The sequence below is a fragment of the Ailuropoda melanoleuca genome, chromosome 17 (genome assembly GCF_002007445.2).
Source record: "Ailuropoda melanoleuca isolate Jingjing chromosome 17, ASM200744v2, whole genome shotgun sequence".
NCBI classification, from domain to species: domain Eukaryota; kingdom Metazoa; phylum Chordata; class Mammalia; order Carnivora; family Ursidae; genus Ailuropoda; species Ailuropoda melanoleuca.
Window position 1 is genome coordinate 12,899,167 of NC_048234.1, and position 19,166 is coordinate 12,918,332.

The window sequence follows — 19,166 nt, forward strand, 5'->3', positions numbered from 1 at the left end:
GGGAGAACTCGTTCCTGGAGGTGGGGTGTTCTCCTGAGAAGACGAAAATGTTCTGAAGTAGAGAGATGGCGGGTGCACAATGTGGGGAGTGCCTGCCATTGAACCGTACGCTTAAAACCGTTTAATTGTACGTTATGTGAATTTCACCTCAATATAAAATGTAAAAAACCCAAAGCAACACCTACAATCAAGGTAGGTCCCTTGGAAAATTATTTCACAGTCAAGATGGGGGTACACCGGCCTCCTTGGGAATTCCCGAAGCCACAGCCGACACAGGCACTGTGCCTGCAGACACCACATGAGGTCCTTTTCCCTTCGGTCACAGGGTGACCTAGAGAATGGAGGGAGAACACTACCGGGTGTTCAGTGAGCTGGTATCCCGCACCCACCAGCACGGGCTCCTTCAGGGACACCCTAAAGTAACTCTTCTAAGACACACAGGAAAGCTAAAGGCATTACTTTCACACCTTTGCGGCTCATGGTGGTAAAATCTAAGTACCTTGTGACTTACCATAAAAAAAAAAAAAAAAACCTGTATGAAACGAGCGGGTATGAAATCCAACAGCTCCAAGTTCATCGCCTACCCTCCCGGCAGCCGGCCCCACAGTCAGCCGGAAGTACACACACCCGCCTATCGGAGGGACTCCCCGAATGAGAGGACGCTCTTCTTCCCGAACTGTGTACTTGTCGCATGGCATGAAGACAACTTTATAGGGCAGACTGCAGTCAGACCCTCCTCGTCCCATGCCTTCCTGTCTGTCCCTCCGCAAGACCTTCGACAATGACCTTCCTGCTACTGATACTCTTTTTTTAAGCGCATCATCCACGATATTCAGACAAGACTCAGTGTAGGCCTCTTACACTACTCCAAATAAAAACTGGATGCCTGCTGGCAATTTTCCTAATAATCCACTGTGGTCCCAGCATTGTACTGCCGAACATCCCCTGGGAGGTGAAAGAACTTGACCACCAGGAAATCGAGGCTCCTCAGTCCCCATTCCACTGCTCAGTTACTTGGCCCTTGGACATCCTGCAAATTACCCTGTGTAAAAACCAACATGTCCACAGCCTAGAAGCCGCTGTGGAGATGACAGGAGGGAGCGGCAGGGAGACGCACAGGTGCTCTCAGCAAGTCGGGAAAGACGGAGACCGAAGGACAAGCTGGGAGTCAGGCTGCCCCGCGTCACTTTCACGCTCCGGCGTCCCTCTCCTGTGCCCACCGCCCTCCTCCCCAGCCGGACGGTCAAACACATACACGCGCGACCTTCAGTAACTTCATGGACTCTAACGCAGCAAAGACCTGGATCTTTCTCCCATCTCAAGGTTTTGTATCTGAGAGCAAACTTTCTAAGACTTATTCATTCTAGCAAAAGCAGAGGCAGAGTTTATCAATGAGCTGGATGAAATGAATAAATTTCTGAAGTGATTTTTACAGATGACTCTGGGTGATGCAGCTGTCCGTAACCCTTTAACCCCATGAAATCACAGCCCAGGCGTAACAGCAGAGCAGCCTAAATGGGTCGGGTCTGAGAATCAGACATGGCAGGAATACTCTTCGTTTCTATTGTAAAGCACATAGCTACATTAAGTAAATACTACACAGTTTTAGCCTAACCACACTGTCCTAAGCGGTGTCTTTTCCGTCTGGCTGGCCAACGTAAAAGCGGTCACTGACGACCTCATTCCTCCGTGGGACGTAATTCACAAGAGCACCACTGGCACCATTAGCTCTCTTTCCGAAAAGGCCAATTTGCTCATCGTCACAATGTGAGCCAAGCAGCCTTTTTACCAGCGCTCGCTGTTGAGTTCTTAGTTACAAGTGTGCCACTCTGAGACGCATGACTCGGTTAGGACATTCCATTTCTACTACTTAAAAAGGCCTAAAAAGATCTTTAGCAGGAATCGCTGAGCCCCCCACAAAGTTTCTCTGGCTTGGACCTTTCGAAAGTGATTTTCTTAAGGATAGCCTGAGAACCACCCCATCACCGAAAACATCATTCTGAAGGAGAGAACGGTTAAGGAGCACAGAAATAAAGCCAAGGAGAAAACTGTGCTTCATGTAACTTCCAGAACGTGTGACAGTTTGAACTTGTAAGTATAAGAAACATAAATCGACCTTGACGCCTCAGTGCCATTCGCCTTTTCACGACTCGGTGTGACCGAGAAGAGTGAAAATCCGCTTTAGAAAGCAATAAAAACCACCCAGTGGGGCTCTCATCCATGCTCACATCAATAACCCAACATGGCATCAAAGATCTTTCCTTGCGAATTTCTGCCTCATCGAATAACTAGCCATGCTTTTCAGAGGGAAAGCCGAGAAAGAGCTGGAACGGGGAGCCTTCGTAATTCATCATTGCAAGTTACAGAAAACATTAACTTCAACTCCAATGCCTCAAGGCAAGCAAGCTGGGTGCACAGTCCCTCGGAGTTCGTGTATTTCACGGCCCCTGACTCCACAAGGATGTCAGCCCATCCCCGGGAGGAGGGCGGCTACCAGCCACAGTTCAGGGAACAGAAGGGCGGGCGGGGGCGGGGGNGGGGGGGGGGGAGCTCAACCCAGGTTGTGCCGCTTGGACTTCGCGTGTTCGTGGATATGTTTCTTGGTGAAGCAGCCAAAGAAGACACAGTGCAGGCAGGAGTGGAGCCTGTTCAGGTGTATGCCGCACACGTGGCACACGCACGACTTCGCCTGAAATCGAGAGCACAGTGTTAGAAACCGGGCGTTGTCGGAGACAAGAGTGGTCAAGCCCACTGACCCACCACCGACAAGGCAGGGGGAGGAGAGGAAATCACAGGGTCTCCGCAGTCCCGCTGGACAAGAGCTCGCTTTCTCAATCCTTTCAACAGCTCCAAAAGGTACCCTCGCCCATGCAGCTCAGAACTAACTCCAGGTAAGAAAGCTCGGCCCACGATCTCACAGACCGCTCCGATGGTTACGTGAAGCTGCAGGAGCCACCAGTGTCCTCCCCGAGTCCGCACAGCCGTGCCGCCATCATCTCAGCTCCTGTCCCCATTTCAGACCGGCCGCTCACGGCCCAGCCACCCTTTCCTGGACATCACTGTACGTTTGCTACTGCAGGTCGCAAGACCACAGCCAATGAAGAAGCCATCCGTCGTCAACCAGAAGAGAGGGACATGAGTCAAAGTGATACAGAAAAACAAGAAAAAGAAAGTTTGTTGCCAAGAGTGTTTCTGACCACAGAAACCTGAAATTTTAATCTCAGCCACTGGGAGCAGTAATTCTTACACACCCAAACCACCCCAGACCACCACTGTTTTCCAGCACAATACGACCCCCACACCGTCAGGGTAACGATCAACTCCCCACAGATCCTCTGACGGAATTTCCGGCCTCCGAGATGACACCAGGTGTCGGATTTTCTTCTGCCGTGATACGCCGGCAGGGAGATGGAGGCCAGGAGGGTACGGGGAAGGGAAGGTCTAAACGGAAAGGGCTGCCACACAAGCATTACACACCGCCGGCTGAACGCACTCCCGATGCTGGTGCCGCGGGCTTCCCGAGGATGCATCTCACTCCATGCTCACGGGCACCCGCTGGGGAAGGCTGTGGGCTCTCTGACGGCTGAACAAAGTCAGTGGATATGCTGCTGACCACTGCGGGGGGTGTGTGTGACGCAGTGAGAACGTGGACTAGCACGTGCCTAACCCCAGGAGCCCCCTCGACCTGGAGGCGGCCCCCCAAGCTCCACTCTGCACACACAAGATCAAGTCCAGCACCGAGCCCGGGGGTGACAGGCTGTGCATTCTCCTCGAGCGAAGGGCACGCAGGGAGGAGAGGCTCTGGGGACCGGGCTCACACCATCTTTACATAAAACACGAATCATCGCGTGCACCTAATGGGAGCGCCTGCGGGGAAACCGTGTGGGGACGCTGAGAACTTCCAGCCTCCAGAGGAGGCAGAACTGGAGCAGGTGCACTGGGCGGGGAGGGTGCACGGACGTGTGCTCCTCAAAGACGACAGAGCCCGGGGGCCAAAGCCCGAAGCCAGAAGGAAATTAGACACGCTCCTCTCCCGGCCCAAACCCCGCCCGTGCACTCTCATGCTCTCTCTAATAAATCTTCAAAACAAAAATTAAAAAATAAGTAAATATGGGGCGCCTGGGCGGCACAGCGGTTGGGCATCTGCCTTCAGCTCAGGGCGTGATCCCGGCGTTATGGGATCGAGCCCCACATCAGGCTCCTCCGCTACGAGCCTGCTTCTTCCTCTCCCACTCCCCCTGCTTGTGTTCCCTCTCTCACTGGCTGTCTCTATCTCTGTCAAATAAATAAATAAAATCTTTAAAAATAAATAAATAAAAATAAAAAATAAATAAAAATAAAAAATAAGTAAATAAAATGCCACAGTAGTATAAATAGTAGTTACATCATCTATTTATTCTTCCAGTGATAAATCAAAGAAATTAAGTAACCATAATTGCTTTCAGGAATTCAGGGGACATTTTTAAATTACAGTCTTCTTCCCAGGAGAATTCCATCTAATCAATGTAGTAGGAAAGACAAAAATACAAATGCAGAATCTTCATTTTCTTTTTTTTCTTTTTTTTTTAAATTATTTATTTATTTATTCGACAGAGATAGAGACAGCCAGCGAGAGAGGGAACACAAGCAGGGGGAGTCGGAGAGGAAGAAGCAGGCTCCCAGCGGAGGAGCCCAATGTGGGACTCGATCCCGGAACGCCAGGATCACGCCCTGAGCCGAAGGCAGACGCCTAACGACTGCGCTACCCAGGCGCCCCAGAATCTTCATTTTCTAATCATCATCAACATAAGGGATTCAGGAAACCATCACTGAACGTTAAAACCGCAGAGTAGAAAAGTACTGGGTCACTGATAATAGTTAACAGGTAGAAGAAAAAGCCCGAATTTCCACTAATGGATGAATGGATGTACAAATACAGTATAGCCGCACAACGGAGTATTATCCAGCCACAAACAAAGAACGAACTTCTGAAACAGCTACAACACACATGGACCTTGAGAACATCATGCCGAGTGAGAGCAGCTGGACACGGAAAGTCACACAGTGTGATTCCATTTATACGAAATACTCAGAATAGTTAAATCCATACAGACAGAACAGAGATTAGAGGCTCCCAAGGGCTGGAGAGAGAGCGTGGGGAGCAGATAAAAGTGACCTGGGGGCACCTGGCTGGCTCAGTCCGTAGAACATGTGATTCTCGATTTAGGAGTTGTGAGTTCGAGCCCCACACTGGGTGTAGAGATTACTTAAAAATAAAATCTTAAAAAAAAAAAAAGTGATCTGAAACTTGGTAGAGGTGGGGTAGTGACAATACAACATTACAGATACAGTGAATTCTTCATTCCAAAGTAAATTTTTATGTGAATTTCACCTCAATAAAAAATACATTAAACTACTTACATGCGTGTGTACACGTGTGTGTGTCTACACGTCTGTATAGACGTATACTGGAGCACTGGATAGTTTCAAAATACCACCCCAGAAGACTACTGTCAATTAAAAGGGAAAAGGTTACTCTGGCCAAGAAGCACCTTATCCAAAGAAACAACCGATGATTCTAGATAAACGTGTAGGATACTCATTTTAGCATTCGTGCTGTTTTTGTAGGTTTCGTACTTTTTAAAAATAAATTAAAGGAAAACCATTAAATAATACATACCCTGTAACTAAGCAATTCCCTTCCTAAGTTTATATGTAACAGAAACAGGAACTTACACACGACAGAAATGCATATATATATTAAGGGCACCAGAAGACGCAAAGAAGAATGTCATCACTGTCATACCCCAAACCTGAAAATAAAAATATTCGTCAGAAGCAAAAAGAATACCCTGTGGTATAGACAGTGAATGGAATGACCAGAGCAATGGAAAGGAACTCACGGTAGGATGACTCTTACAAGCAAACCTCACAGAGGATGCTGGCCACAAAGAGGTACGTACATACTGTCTGCTACGGTCACACAAAGCACTGAGGCAGGCAGAGGTCCCTTGCTGGCTATGGAAGGGTGGATGGTCGACCCTCCTGAGGGAGGAGGGGGGCAGCAGGAAAGGGCTCACAGGGGACATGACCTGGAGGGCTGGGCGCAGTCCACAAGGACAGGACCGTGTTCACTCCACGAAAATTCATCAAGGAGTGCGCTTTAACAGGAGGGATAAAAAGCCGTAATACAAAATAATAAACACACCGATAACAGACGTGGTTACACATAAGAGACATAAACCAAATGCTAAGAAATTTAAAAGGAGAACCAGCACATCTGACTGAGGAGGACTGGGGAAATCAGGAAAGTCTGTATACAATTTCTGTTCCAATTCTACAGAATGCTATAGAACAAATGCTTCTTACCTAACTTCCTCCTCGGGGAGACCTCGTTCAAGTGCATAACAGTGAGGACACGCAACGGCAGGCGTTTCAGCACTCAGCCCTGAAGGCCGTGACTGAGTTGATGGATTCAACAGCTAGGAGACCGGTTCCCAGACAGTCATCAAGCAGCCAGCCGACAGGCTATAGACACCGGCTACAGAAAGCAGGAATCTGTCTCTGACGTTGTCTTCCGTCATCTGTCTGTATCAGCACCGGCCAACGGAAGGTTCCACGATGCTGCAAGTGTTCGGGTCTGCCCTGTGCATTACAGCAGTCATCACCGAGAAGTTACTCACGCCACCGAGAAACTGGGTTTCTTACTTTGTTTCACAGTAATTGTAAACAGCCCATGTGGCTTGTTGACTACGGTGCTGGACAGCACAGTTTTAGATCCTAAAACGAGCAATGACTGACTTACACGAGGACTTCGTAATATCTGTCTCCTGAGTTCAGTGACCCCCCCCCCGAAGCCGAAGCCCAGAGACTAGAGCAGCTCGAAATAACCCTAGATGCCCTGAGAAGTAGGACGTAACACCGACATTTGTAGGTTTGACACCAAATCTCAGGATGTTAAGACAAAAGCAAGTGATGAGTTGTACTGGTGAAAACAGATAGATGTCAATTCCTTATTCAAAGCCAGCTGCTGACTTCCAGTTAATTCTTTCAAGATCGTGCTTCCAGTTGCAGCTAACCCCGGGACCCACTCAACATCTGTTACAGGGCACCGAGTGGTCCCATCCCGGTTCCCACCACTCTCACTCTGAGTCCGAACAAGTTACACCGTTCTCTCTGCCTCGGTTTCCTGACTTTTAAAAATGTGGACACGTTTCTACCTCATACAGGCTACTACAAGGATTAAATGATTGGATGCTTTTTAATGTACTGGGGACAGTGCCGCTCTCCAAAAGGGACCTTGTCTTAATCTCCAGAACCTTGAATGTAATTACCTTAGATGGGAAATTTTGCTTGTGTAATTAAGTTACGGGTGTCCATCAAGATGAGATTACACTTGATAATCTGGGTGGGCCCTAAATGCCATCCTGAGTGTCCTTGGGAAGGTCACAAAGACCTTGGACCTGGGAATGAAGGCCAGAATTGTTCCTCCCTTCCAGTCTCTGGAGGGCGTGCTCCTGCCAACACCAGACTGGGCTTTCGGCCTCCAGAACTCGTTCTAAGCCCCCCAGTTTGTGGTCACTTGTTAAAGGAGGCGCAGGAAAGAACAGAATTCACGTTAGCTACTACTATTCTAACCGCTCCTGCTGGCCCTGAAAAGGTCCAGACACCCTTGCACCACACACCACTGGTCCGCGTGGGCCAGGAGAGGCCAGAGCTGGCTGCTTTCTGGAGTGGCTGGCTGTGGCGGGGAGGGCAACATTCCTCCCTGGGCTCATCCTGCCGGGGAAGCGGCCCCAGCAACCTCCCTGGATCGACAGAGGCAGCGGAATTCTGGGGGCTGGCGGGGGCTCCAGGAAACTCGACCCAGAGTCTACTGCTCCTGGGCGCCTTGCAATGATTTCTGTATTAAACTCCTTTCTCCCATAAATTAATTCAGGTAAATTCAGCAGCCTGCAAGTAAATCCTGAAACACAACTAGGACTTTTATTGACAGCAAAAGCAGACAGGGGTCAGTAATTAACAGTTCTGTTTGCATCCACGTGGTTGAAGCTAGAGAGGATTCTGCTAAGAGAGGCAAACCAAGAAACAGACTGGCAAGTGCAGAGAACACACTGGTGGTCAGCAGAGAGATGGGGGGGTAAAGGAGGGCACTTGTGATAAGCATAGGCGTTGTATGCAAGTGTTGCCTCACTACCATTATACACCTCGAACCAGTACTGCGCTGTATGTTAACTAACTGGAATTTAAATAAAAACTTAAAATTAAACAGCTCTGAGCTTACATGGTACAAGAAAGGCACAGAAAGTCCATCCATTCGAGGCCCCATTACTAACAGCATTTCCTTGGATACCCTAATCTCGGATCTTATTTCTCACACCTTCCTCTCCACCCCAAGAAGGATGGGGCAGGGGGCAGAAGGGGCACATGAAGTCGGGGATGACTCAGCTGTACGGTGACGTCTCAGTCCAGCTGAAAGAAAGCGACAACCGCGAGCCAGTGCCCTGAGAGCAAATGTGCGACTTCCCACCACCACCGGTCTAGTAACACCTGACAACTCCAAGAAGGGAAGTTTAACTGTTCTTCATTCTCTTCAATGACTTTTTCAAGGGCTCAAAATACTGTTCTCCCATCATGGACTCCGGTATAAGTGAAGGGACAGGAATAAACACTCCATTTTCCATATGAACTGAGGCACTAAAAGGCAAAGATTTTGAAATGAAACAATCTTCTCAAACTTCCCAACTTCAGGTTTTTGAATCTCAACTCAACTAGACCTATTTAGTCCAACTCCCTCGACATACAAAAGTGGCAGTGACATAACAGTGACAGAAGAAATTCAGTCTGGTCGTCCTTCAAAGTTCCAAGCACAAAGCTCTTAAAACCCTTGGAATTTAAGTGACCTGATTGATAAAGGGGTCTTTTGTTATTCAACAAGTCCCTTACCATGTCTAAATTTATGTTAATGAGATGATTTCTGAAAAGCTTCTGGAGAGCCTCAGGATAGGGTCTGGGTGCCAGGGAACCAACCACGTCATTAGAGGGTTGGAACTTCCAGCCCCACCCCAATGTCCACCAATCGCCAATGATTTAATCAACCGTGCCTATGTGATGGTCTAATCAGTATCTGCTTAACCAATCAGAACTATTTAATGGCTTCTGGGTTGGTTAATGCCTCCATGTGATGTGGGAAACAAAGGCAGAAGAAAACTTATTAGATTTCCTTACTAGTTACAGCCCTGACAAGTCCTTGAAACAGAGTGACATTCCTCTAGGAACTCAGGTGCCGCGATAGTAATACTTGGCTAAGGGCAAAAGGCAATCTTGGGGCGACCCCCGGGGGTTCCTTTAAGTCTACGTTAACATATAAAAACTCCTTTGGGGGCACCTGGGTGGCTCGTTGGTTAAGCAGCTGTCTTCAGCTCAGGGCACCATTTCAGGGTCCTGGGATCGAACCCCTGTTGTGCTCCCTGCTCAGCGGGGAGCCTGCTTCTTCTCCCCTCTCCCTCTGCTCATGCGTGTACATGTGCGCTCTCTACTAAATAAATAAATAAACAAATCTTTAAAAAAAAAATTCCTACGGAAAATTCCTTAATCTCTACTGCCCCAAAATATATATTGGCAATCATCCCCTAGCATAGGACCCACAGATATACATCTGAAGGGTCTCATGACTCAGGGTTTGTTAGACAGTAATAAATGACCTTTCCCAACAACAGCCAGCCCCCTCAAGGTCCTGGAAACCTTGCTCCCAAAACTCCTTAGAGACTTACGCTGTCCTTAACCCCCTCCCGCCTTGAAAGCATATAATGGGCCACTCCTCATGACCAGGTGCAGCTCTTTCTGCCCACGGGTCCTGTCCCCGTCCTTCAATAAAATCACCTTTCTGCACAAAGACATCTCAAGAATTCCTTGCTGGCCGTCGGCTTCAAACGCTACCATCTTTCCTACATCACATGCACTGGGAGCGCGGTGCAGCCCGACCCCACTGGGACTAGGCTGCTGTGCCCAGGGCCCTTCCGACGGTATCCTGTGCAGCTCTACACCTGGCTGTTCATCTGTACGCTTTACAGTATCTTTTATAGCAACTGGTAAATGTTTCACTAAATGCTTCCCTCAGTTTTGTGAACCACTTTAACACGTTATCGAAGAAGGGGTCCTAATCAGTTGCAAACACAGGTGCCAATCGGGACTTGTGACTCGAGTCTAAAGGAGGAGCGGTGCTCTGGGACTGAACCCTTAACCTCTACAATCTTACACTGTTTCCAGGAAGTGCCCCAATTGAGTCTCATTTGTACAGCATGTGGTCGCTGCCTGCTGAGATTCGCGAATGACCTCCTGATGTAAAACATTCCAGAATACTTTAATGGGAGCACAGACTTCAGACTCAAAGTAACCTAATTTCAAGGCCCAGACTTGGTGTTCAGGATCAGTGTCCCTGGAGAGGTTAGGAGACTTAACTGCCAGGCCCACCTAAAACGTGTAGCCTGAATGCCAAAATCAAGTGAAATTAAGTATGAAAAATCCTTTCTAAAATATAAAATGCTATGTAAAGATAGGTACTATCATCATAAATGAGAAATGAATGACACTCAAGAGAGATACGGGGACATGCGCAGGTCACACTTCTGGGCAGAAGCACAGGCAAAATCCCCAGGGTACTGACTGCCTCGGGCTACTTTTTTTCCCCCTTGGGCTATTCTCAATTTGAATTCTACACCACCTCCCAACTGTCAGTTGTCAGTGCGTATAGGAGGGATCAGATTCTCCTAAACCCTCATTTTAACCTGCTCTTTCCCCTTTACTCCCCAGTCTTTTACCAGAGTGGCTAACAAGTAGTAATAAAAGCTACCGGTTCGGGTTTAATTTCACTCTCTGCTCCAGGTACCAGTCAACATAAGATGAGAGACAAGAAACAAACCTCAAATATCTGTTAAGGTAGGTCATGTCAGTCCCCCAAAATGAGTTTACATACTTCCTACTTAATCTTCTTAACTTTCACAGCACAAAGGGCAAACCATAATATATGCAAATCTGTAAATAATTGGTTAGGCAGTCAGAGGGTGTCAGGATGCAGCGCAGGCCCTGACCAAACTGTATTACAAATAAATGAATGCAATAAAGGCCATGTATGTAGAGGGCATGGGACAACATGCCTAAGTAACTTGGAAATGCGTAGAGGCTGTAAAACGAAAGGCAAAAGGAGCCATATGTAAGCCAGGTGATAATGCTGCTTCCCAAGGAGAGGCAGAGCAACAATTCTGAAACCACTGTTGGAAGGGAAAATTTTTCCTCCACGCTTCAAGATTCTTCCAGCTGGTCTAAGATTCAAACTGACATCAGACAGATTAACAAAAGAAAAAAACCAAAGTTTAATTATGTGCACAGGAAGACCAATACTGACATTAAGAACCAGAGAAATGACAAAAGCTGGCAAAGAGACAATAAATCTGAGAGGAACTGACCAGACAAAAGCTTATGTTCAGGAGCTTCAATTAATAAGGAATTCAACACAGATTTTGGGCTGGGCTGTAAAGTGGTAAAAAAATAACAACGGTTATACAGCTTTCTCGGTGCTAAATTCCCTAGCTCTGATGATAAAGATGTCTCTTTGCCTCCTGGTACAAGGAGGGTACATCTGACATGGAAGATTTATTTCCTGTTTTCTGGGCACAAAGGAAGATCAGAATGTTCTTGCATGGGCCGTTTTTAAGGAACTTTTAATTCAGAAAAGACAATACGCCAAATGGTCACATTTAGGGGCAGACTACTCTTGGCCCCTACAGCACTATACAAGTAAACTGAAATTAAACAGTAAGTACGTGGATGGTGGATAAATTTCTGTTTGCTGGACAGAGAAGTTACAGATAAGCAAGAGGAGAAGGCTAGAATGATCCATGTAATATTGGATTAGAGCTAGAGACATCACTGTGAACTCAGGGATAGTGTAATAAGGGCAGAGATGAACAACCATAGACTTTGTGTACATGAACTGGTACCCACACTTCCATTTCCCAGCTCTGTCCCCTGAGGGCTGAGAAGCCACATCACTGGTATCAACAAGCAAGCCACTGGCCAAACCGTATTTTCTAACTCTATTCTCTAATAAAAGGAACTAGGGCCCCTTGGAGAAATGGCAGATTCTAAGACCGGGGCAGAAAATATACAATATAAGCCTAGAAACTCACAGTAGTGGAAAATAAGGAAGTAAGGAAATCCTCAAAAACAACAATAAACCAAACAAAAATTGGTAACGGTACGTCAAAGTGACAGGGAAGACAACTGGAAGAGCTCCCACCGGCTGAAGCTGGAAGTCTGATCAATGAAGCAGAATAGGGGATTATAACCCACAGTGTACAGTATCCGCAAATCCATACTTATACCAAAGACTGAATAAATACTAAATGCGTGAGAAAGGACAAATTTTTCCAACAGAAAAATTCCAGATAATTTCTATAGATACTCTGGCCTCAAGGAGGCAGAGCGTAACTGCCCACTCCTTAAGTGTGACCTGTGCAGAGTGACTCTGCTCCAAAGAGGACGGTTCGGAAAGGAGGGAAAAGAGAGTCACTTTACTGTAGGGCAGCCTGGGAACCAGGGTCAAGCTTACCACCAACAGTGGCAAGTCACCTTGACTGCATCACCCTTGACAGGACCTGATAAAGAGCACTTCGCCTCTCTGGTCTTTCCAAAACCCATAACCACAGCTATGAACCATGAGAAAAACACCACACGAGCCCAAATTGAGGGGCATTCTATAAAATACCTGAGCCCTATGCCTCAAAACTGCTACAGTCATCAAAAACAAGGATAAAGTCTGACAAAATGTCACAATCCAGGGGAGCCTACGGAGACATGACAACTAAATGGAACGTGGAATCCCAGATGGGATTCTGAGAATGAAAAAGATTAGGGAAAAACTACTGAGATCTGAATGAAGCATGACTTTCAGTTAATAACAATGTATCAGGCTTTCTCATTAGTTGTGACAAAAGGTACTATGGTAACAGTAAGAGGTTAACTATCAGGGAGACTGAAGGGGGGCGGTCGGAATAAAATGGGTGGATTGTATCAAAGATGGACTGTATCAATGCTGACACCCTGGTTGTTAATATTTTATTACAGTGTGCAAGATGTTACCATTGGGGGAAACTGCGTGAACGGTACAGGGATCTCTATGTATTGTTTTTTACAACAGCAAGTGAATCTATGATTATCTCAAAAGAAAAATTTTTCCATTCTGGACCTTTTACTTGGAATAACCTGTCCCCTGCTTAGCATAAGCTGTATGATGTTTTGCTGTAAGGATCTGAGAGATTCAAGGCGTTGATAAATCAAGAGTTAATTCCTCAAGGGAATAAAGTTTGAAAAGAAAAAAATTTACTTAAAAAAAAAAAGACATATCCAAAAAATGAACTGAACTTAAAAAAACAAAAACACAAAACCCAAAGTGGGCTCAGCAGCCTTCTCAACGTCCTGGGGAAGTGCCGGCCTGAGTCAATGAGGATTAACCTGTCTCAGCGGTGAAGCCGGCAACACATGGACAACTCCTGGCTGTCCGTTTACCATCTATCAGTCTGTCCTGCTGCTGTAGGTAGTCTGTCTAAGCCAGGAATGGCAGAACTGTTTCCCCCCCAATGATGACTTCTACTAAAAAGTTCAAACGAATCAAAGAGATTCATTCAGCTCTCAAGGAACAGATCTCAGACTCCAGAACCAAACAGCACCTATAACGAGATGACCAGTGCATAGCCCTAGACCGGACAGCTTTTTCTAAAAGACGTGGCAAAGTGCCACTGACTCAAGAGAATTAAGACCATTTTCCTCCTGCAATGACTTCCCTTTCCACACGACAATCTACACTTCCACAACCCTGAGTGTAAGTGCTACTCTCATCTGAGACAAGGGTGCACAGGCTAACAATCTGTATTTGTCGCCTTGTAAAGATTCAAGATCAAAGGGCATGACACTTACACTCTATGAAATTACACTACCTTAAACTTTGACGTTTCGTATTTAGTTTTTGCGTTTGTCTCCTTTTGGCTACCTCCCTCCCCATGTTTTTCCATAAATAAAACTGTACCTTTTCAAGGCATCTCAGGTTTGATGTCAAGTAATCACATTTCAATCCCTCAGTAAACAAAAACTTATATATATAAACGACTTGCCTAAGATTATTCCTTCTTCAAACTGAGTAGCAGGCTTGAGGTTTACAAATTCTTAGTAAATCCTCCAAATTGAAAGCTTGAAAAAAAAGGGGGAAATACACGATGCAGTTTGCATCCAATGGCATATTAACTGCACAGCTCAACAGATCTACATACATGGGCAGTAAGTGGAAAATGGAAACGAGATACAGAGCATGTATGTTTACATAAATAAAACATGTAACTTTTATATGTAGGCGTAGTTGTAATTTTTGAAAGATTTATTTGACAGAGAGAGAGTGCCTACGCACAAGCGGAGTGGGAAGCAAAGAGAGAGGGAGAAGCAGGCTCCCCACTGAGCAAGGAGCCTGATGCGGGGCTCAATCCCAGGACCCTGGAATCATGACCTGAGCCAAAGGCAGACGCTTAACCAACTGAGCCACCCAGGCACCCCTATAATTTTTTTAAAATCTAGCAGGCCCAGGCAACAAACATATCTTTTTTTTTTTAAGATTTTTATTTATTTATTCGACAGAGATAGAGACAGCCAGCGAGAGAGGGAACACAAGCAGGGGGAGTGGGAGAGGAAGAAGCAGGCTCATAGCGGAGGAGCCTGATGTGGTGTCGATCCCATAACACTGGGATCACGCCCTGGGCCGAAGGAAGATGCTTAACCGCTGTGCCACCCAGGCACCCCAAGCAAACATATCTTGACAGTGGTTGTGTGGGGCCAGAAAACACTCACCATATACATTCTATAAGCCTATAAGGTGTTTTATTTTTAACACACTAAGACTATGTTCATATTGTCATTCTGTAATTGTTTTTTTTAAATACACAGATTCATGCATTTTAATCTTCCTCAGTAAAACTGACCAACGATTAAGCATCTAGAATTATTTATACATTCCTTTATGTATGTTCAGGCTCTAATTACCCTACACATAAGAATTACCTTTGGGCACCTACAAATACTCTAAATTTTAAGGCAGATACTCATTAGCTGGCCGTATGACACCTACTAGTCAATGAACGGCCTTTTGACAATTAGGATTTCAATTCCTCAAGACAGAATCCAGGGTTCAGAGTTGACTCTAGACTGAAGAGAGAATGAGAGTTCTAAAAAAACAGGGAATCGTTCCACTTTCTATCAAAGGGTACCCATTCCACATTTCAATGGTGGTGTAAAGACCACCAACATCAAACAGAACAAAATGTCAGAGTAAAGTAAGGTATGACTACCGATCTTAGAGCCCTCCCACCTTTCACCTATCATTTCCCCAGTAATTTCCTTCTCTCTAGCCCCTTTCTCAAATGACATACTTCCCTAAGGATTTCTACCCAAAGGCTTGCTTTAGGCCCCAAATTTTGTGCCTCAGATAGAAACCTTCAAAAGCAGTTTACTGTCCTCCAGATTACTGACCAAACTAAACCAGAATCCATAATAATCCAAATTACAGTACATCTGACAACTCTTCCTCTCTTGTACCAAAGTATATTTGGTAAAAGTGCGTACTACAGCTACACAGGACTGTGCTGTGTGTGTGGGTTTTTTTAACTTATTTATTTGTCAGAGAGAGCACGCATGCGCGCACAAGCACGGGGAACAGCAGAGGCAGAGGGAGAAGCAGGTTCCCCGCTGAGCAAGGAGTGCCACGTGGGACTCCATCCCAGGACCTAACCGAAGGCAGACGCTCAACCGACTGAGCCACCCAGGTGTCCCAAGAGGGCTGTATTTTGAGGGGCGCCTGGGTGGCTCAGTAGTTAAGCGTCTGCCTTCGGCTCAGGGCCTGATCCCAGAGTCCTGGGATTGAGCCCCACATCGGGCTCCTCCGCTGGGAGCCTGCTTCTTCCTCTCCCACTCCCCCTGCCTGTGTTTCCCCTCTCGCTGGCTGTCTTTCTCTGTCAAATAAATAAATAGAATCTTTTTTAAAAAATTAAAAATTACATAAAAATTTTTAAAAAGATGGCTGTATTTTGAGGACAAGCTGCTGCAAAATTTTAGAGTCACAGAAACATTACGAGAGAGAGAGAGAGAGAGGTGATTATTTAAAAAAATATTCCCTGTCCTCCCAAGCATCTATATATCCAAAATACAATGTAGACTTTATGTCATAATAACCGGCAACACTGTAAAATCTTGATGTTTTCATTGTCAGTTTCTTTTTCACACACAAACCCTAAAGCGGTACGATACTTGCTATATTCAACATGTGCCAGAAAAGCAGAGTCCACTGTGGCCGCACCGAGTCCTAAATCACCGGAACATTTTTACATCCAGTAGTACACACGTTTTACTGCAAGTCAAGCCTAAATTGGACAGAAAGTTATCAAATCTGATCGTGTTCCTCTTACTCTGTGGCTACCAAAAGAACAATCAAAGGTGGATACAAAAACCATAACCCTTTTCTACTTAGAGAAAGCTCTCCTGTTTATCCAGGGCTTTATTTCTATGGTTACATTGTAGCGGAGCCTTCAACCTCAAAAGGCATCTTTTATACTAAGATTATAACTTAAATTGAAATATTTTTATAGGAAACTTAATATTATTAAAACCAAAAATATACTATGCCTACAGATTTGAGAATCCACACTGCGAAACATGTACTGTTCATTGTTCACCATCAGGGTTAAATCCTTTGTCAAATCAACTCTTCCTTGGCTGGGCCACTAGAGGGTGCTAGACATGCAGTTAGACAGGACCCAAGTGACACAGAAATGACCCTCCCCCCCACAACATCCGGAGCAGAAAAGATGAAGGACATTAGGATTCCTGGCTGGTTTAGTACCAAAAGGTATTGCAACACTGACGGATCTGAAGTTTGAGGTGTTCATCACCACCTCCTGTCTGTCAATAGCTCAAGTGCTTACAAGTGAATAACAGAGATGTACTTCAACAGTTTCCAAACTCAGCAACTGACATTCAAGGATTAATCCAAGACACATATATATGGAAAAAGAAAAAGTGATTCCTTCCTTTAGGAAAGGAGACAAAGTTAATGATGGGTTAAACTTGACTCCTTCTGCTCTGTTAAAAATTTACAGGGGAAGGGGAGAGGAGAAAGAAGAAAAAAAGGGGGATTCCTTAACTAAGGAATCCAACGTTGAGAGGCATTTACACACACCATATAAATGTCAACCAATGAACTAAGGACATGGAGCAGTAACAAGATTATCACCTGAACATCATCAATTTCAACCAGGATTTTTTTTTAGGAGCACAGAATTCCATTAGCAAGAATCTCATTCTGATCCTAATAGAAATCACCGCTGATCTTAGATCATTTTAACAGGTAACGTTTCCCAACACCATCACTAATAAAAAGAAAGGTACTTGACATTCCCTACAATCTCAGTGGATGTTTGTTTTCAAAAAAAAAAAAGAAAGAAAGAAAGAAAAGAAGAAAAGCTACTCAAGGTGGAAAGAGCCTCACACGCGTCCCGATCTCACTAAACTGCAAAATCGCGTTACACTGTAACAAGATTTACTCAGATAATACCGTTATTTTCTCATTTCCACATCATTAATAAGCCTAATGAGACATATCTGAAAAATGTAACACCAAATGTAATTTCCTCAACGTCTCGGGGAGGTGATCAGTTTCTTACTAAACGCTCTTAACGCAGAAGGCGTGCCACTGTCCCACCTTCCCACCAAATCCATCTTTTCTTTTAAATCCACTCCTCCGTAGCTACAAGCGATTCTCCAAAACACATCGTGATGGTAACGAAATGGCTTTCCCAGAGACAGGTGTAAACAGTGGCCTGACTTGCTCCATTTCCAACTGCTCACTCCCGCTCACCCCCTCCACCCACGCTCAAATCTGAAATGAGGCGGGGCGATGCCATCTCCCTGCATTCTTCCCTGCAGACCCTGGAGCCGGTGCGGCATTCTGCCCAAGCACCGCACAGTTGCAGCTTCACCCTGACAACTCCCGATCGCGACACACGGTTCCGTTTCCCTGCCCCACGTAAGCCTTAATGCACACTCCAGATTAACGGGTGCTCAGTATGGTGGCAGGGGACTGACCCACAGCAGACCACCCAGCAGGCCCCGGAGTCTCTGTCCCTTTTCAGTTTTCTGGCCCGTGTTTTCTCACTGCCCCCATCCCCGCCCCCGAACCCTCCCGCCCTGGAGAGTTCCTCGGTGAGGCCTAGGGCTGGAACCTCGGACCCCTTGCTCCTCCGTACCAGGCTCCCACAGCCAGTCCGGAGGAGAAAACCGCCCCCTTCCCAGATCTGCGCTCGCCCACCCCCCGGAACTGGACACGCCCCAAACCCCGCCCCTGCTCCGTCCCCACCCCCGCAGCGGAGGGGGGGAGGAAGATGGGGGAAGGGAAGAGAGGGCGCGGGAGGACCGACGCGGAGGGGAACGGGAGGAGGAGGGAGGAGAAGGGGGAGGGTGGAGGAGAGAGGGGAGGAAGCCGGGGAGAGGAAGGAGGGGTGAGGAGAAAAGAGGGGAGGAGGAAAAAAGGGGAGGGAGAGGAGAGGGAGCAGGGGGAGGACAGGGAGCAGGGAATAAGAAAAGAGAGCCCTCTCGGCCCCCCCACCCCGCCCCGCTTCCGAACGTAACCCGGGAGGGGTCCGCGGGAGGCTAACAAGCCCTCCCTTCCTTCTCCTCGCCCCCAACAGGGCCCAGAAGCCCCACCACCACCCCCTTGCTGAGCGACGCTGCAAAAAGAGGGGTCTCCCCTGGCTCCCGGCTCAGCCCGCAGTTTTCCGGGGGGAGACGGGGTCGCACCTTGCGCTTGCGGGCCTCCGCCGTGCCGCTCCACACGAAGCACTGGTAGATGGCCCGCAGGTTCTGCTTCCAGTTGTCCACCTTGAAGCTGCTCAGGTGCGAGCAGCCCGGCGGCGTCACCCCCAGCTCCGCGTCCATGGCCTCGCTCTCCGGCTCGGGCCGGGAGACCATGGGGGGCAAGGCCCGGCCGCGCGCGGGGGGCGGCGAGGGGGACGAGGACGACGCCAGCGCGGCGCGGGGGAGCTGCTCGGCGGCGCGCCCCGGCCGGCCGGGGAACGGGCGCCGGGAACAAAGCGCGG

At 47.1% G+C, this 19,166-nt stretch overlaps 1 protein-coding gene across 1 annotated transcript in view; it reads right to left on the bottom strand.

Moving 5' to 3' along the window:
* Positions 1-19,156, bottom strand: part of USP22 (ubiquitin specific peptidase 22) — a 40,536-nt gene extending 21,380 nt beyond the window's left edge. The window contains exons 1-2 of the mRNA XM_034647254.1: positions 18,868-19,156; positions 2,557-2,689 (exon numbers count right to left, since the gene is read on the bottom strand). Of these exons, the coding sequence (XP_034503145.1) occupies positions 2,557-2,689; positions 18,868-19,038 (304 nt within the window). The 5' untranslated portion in view covers positions 19,039-19,156. The remainder of the gene's footprint in view (positions 1-2,556; positions 2,690-18,867) is intronic.
* Between the last annotated feature and the right edge of the window lie 10 nt (positions 19,157-19,166).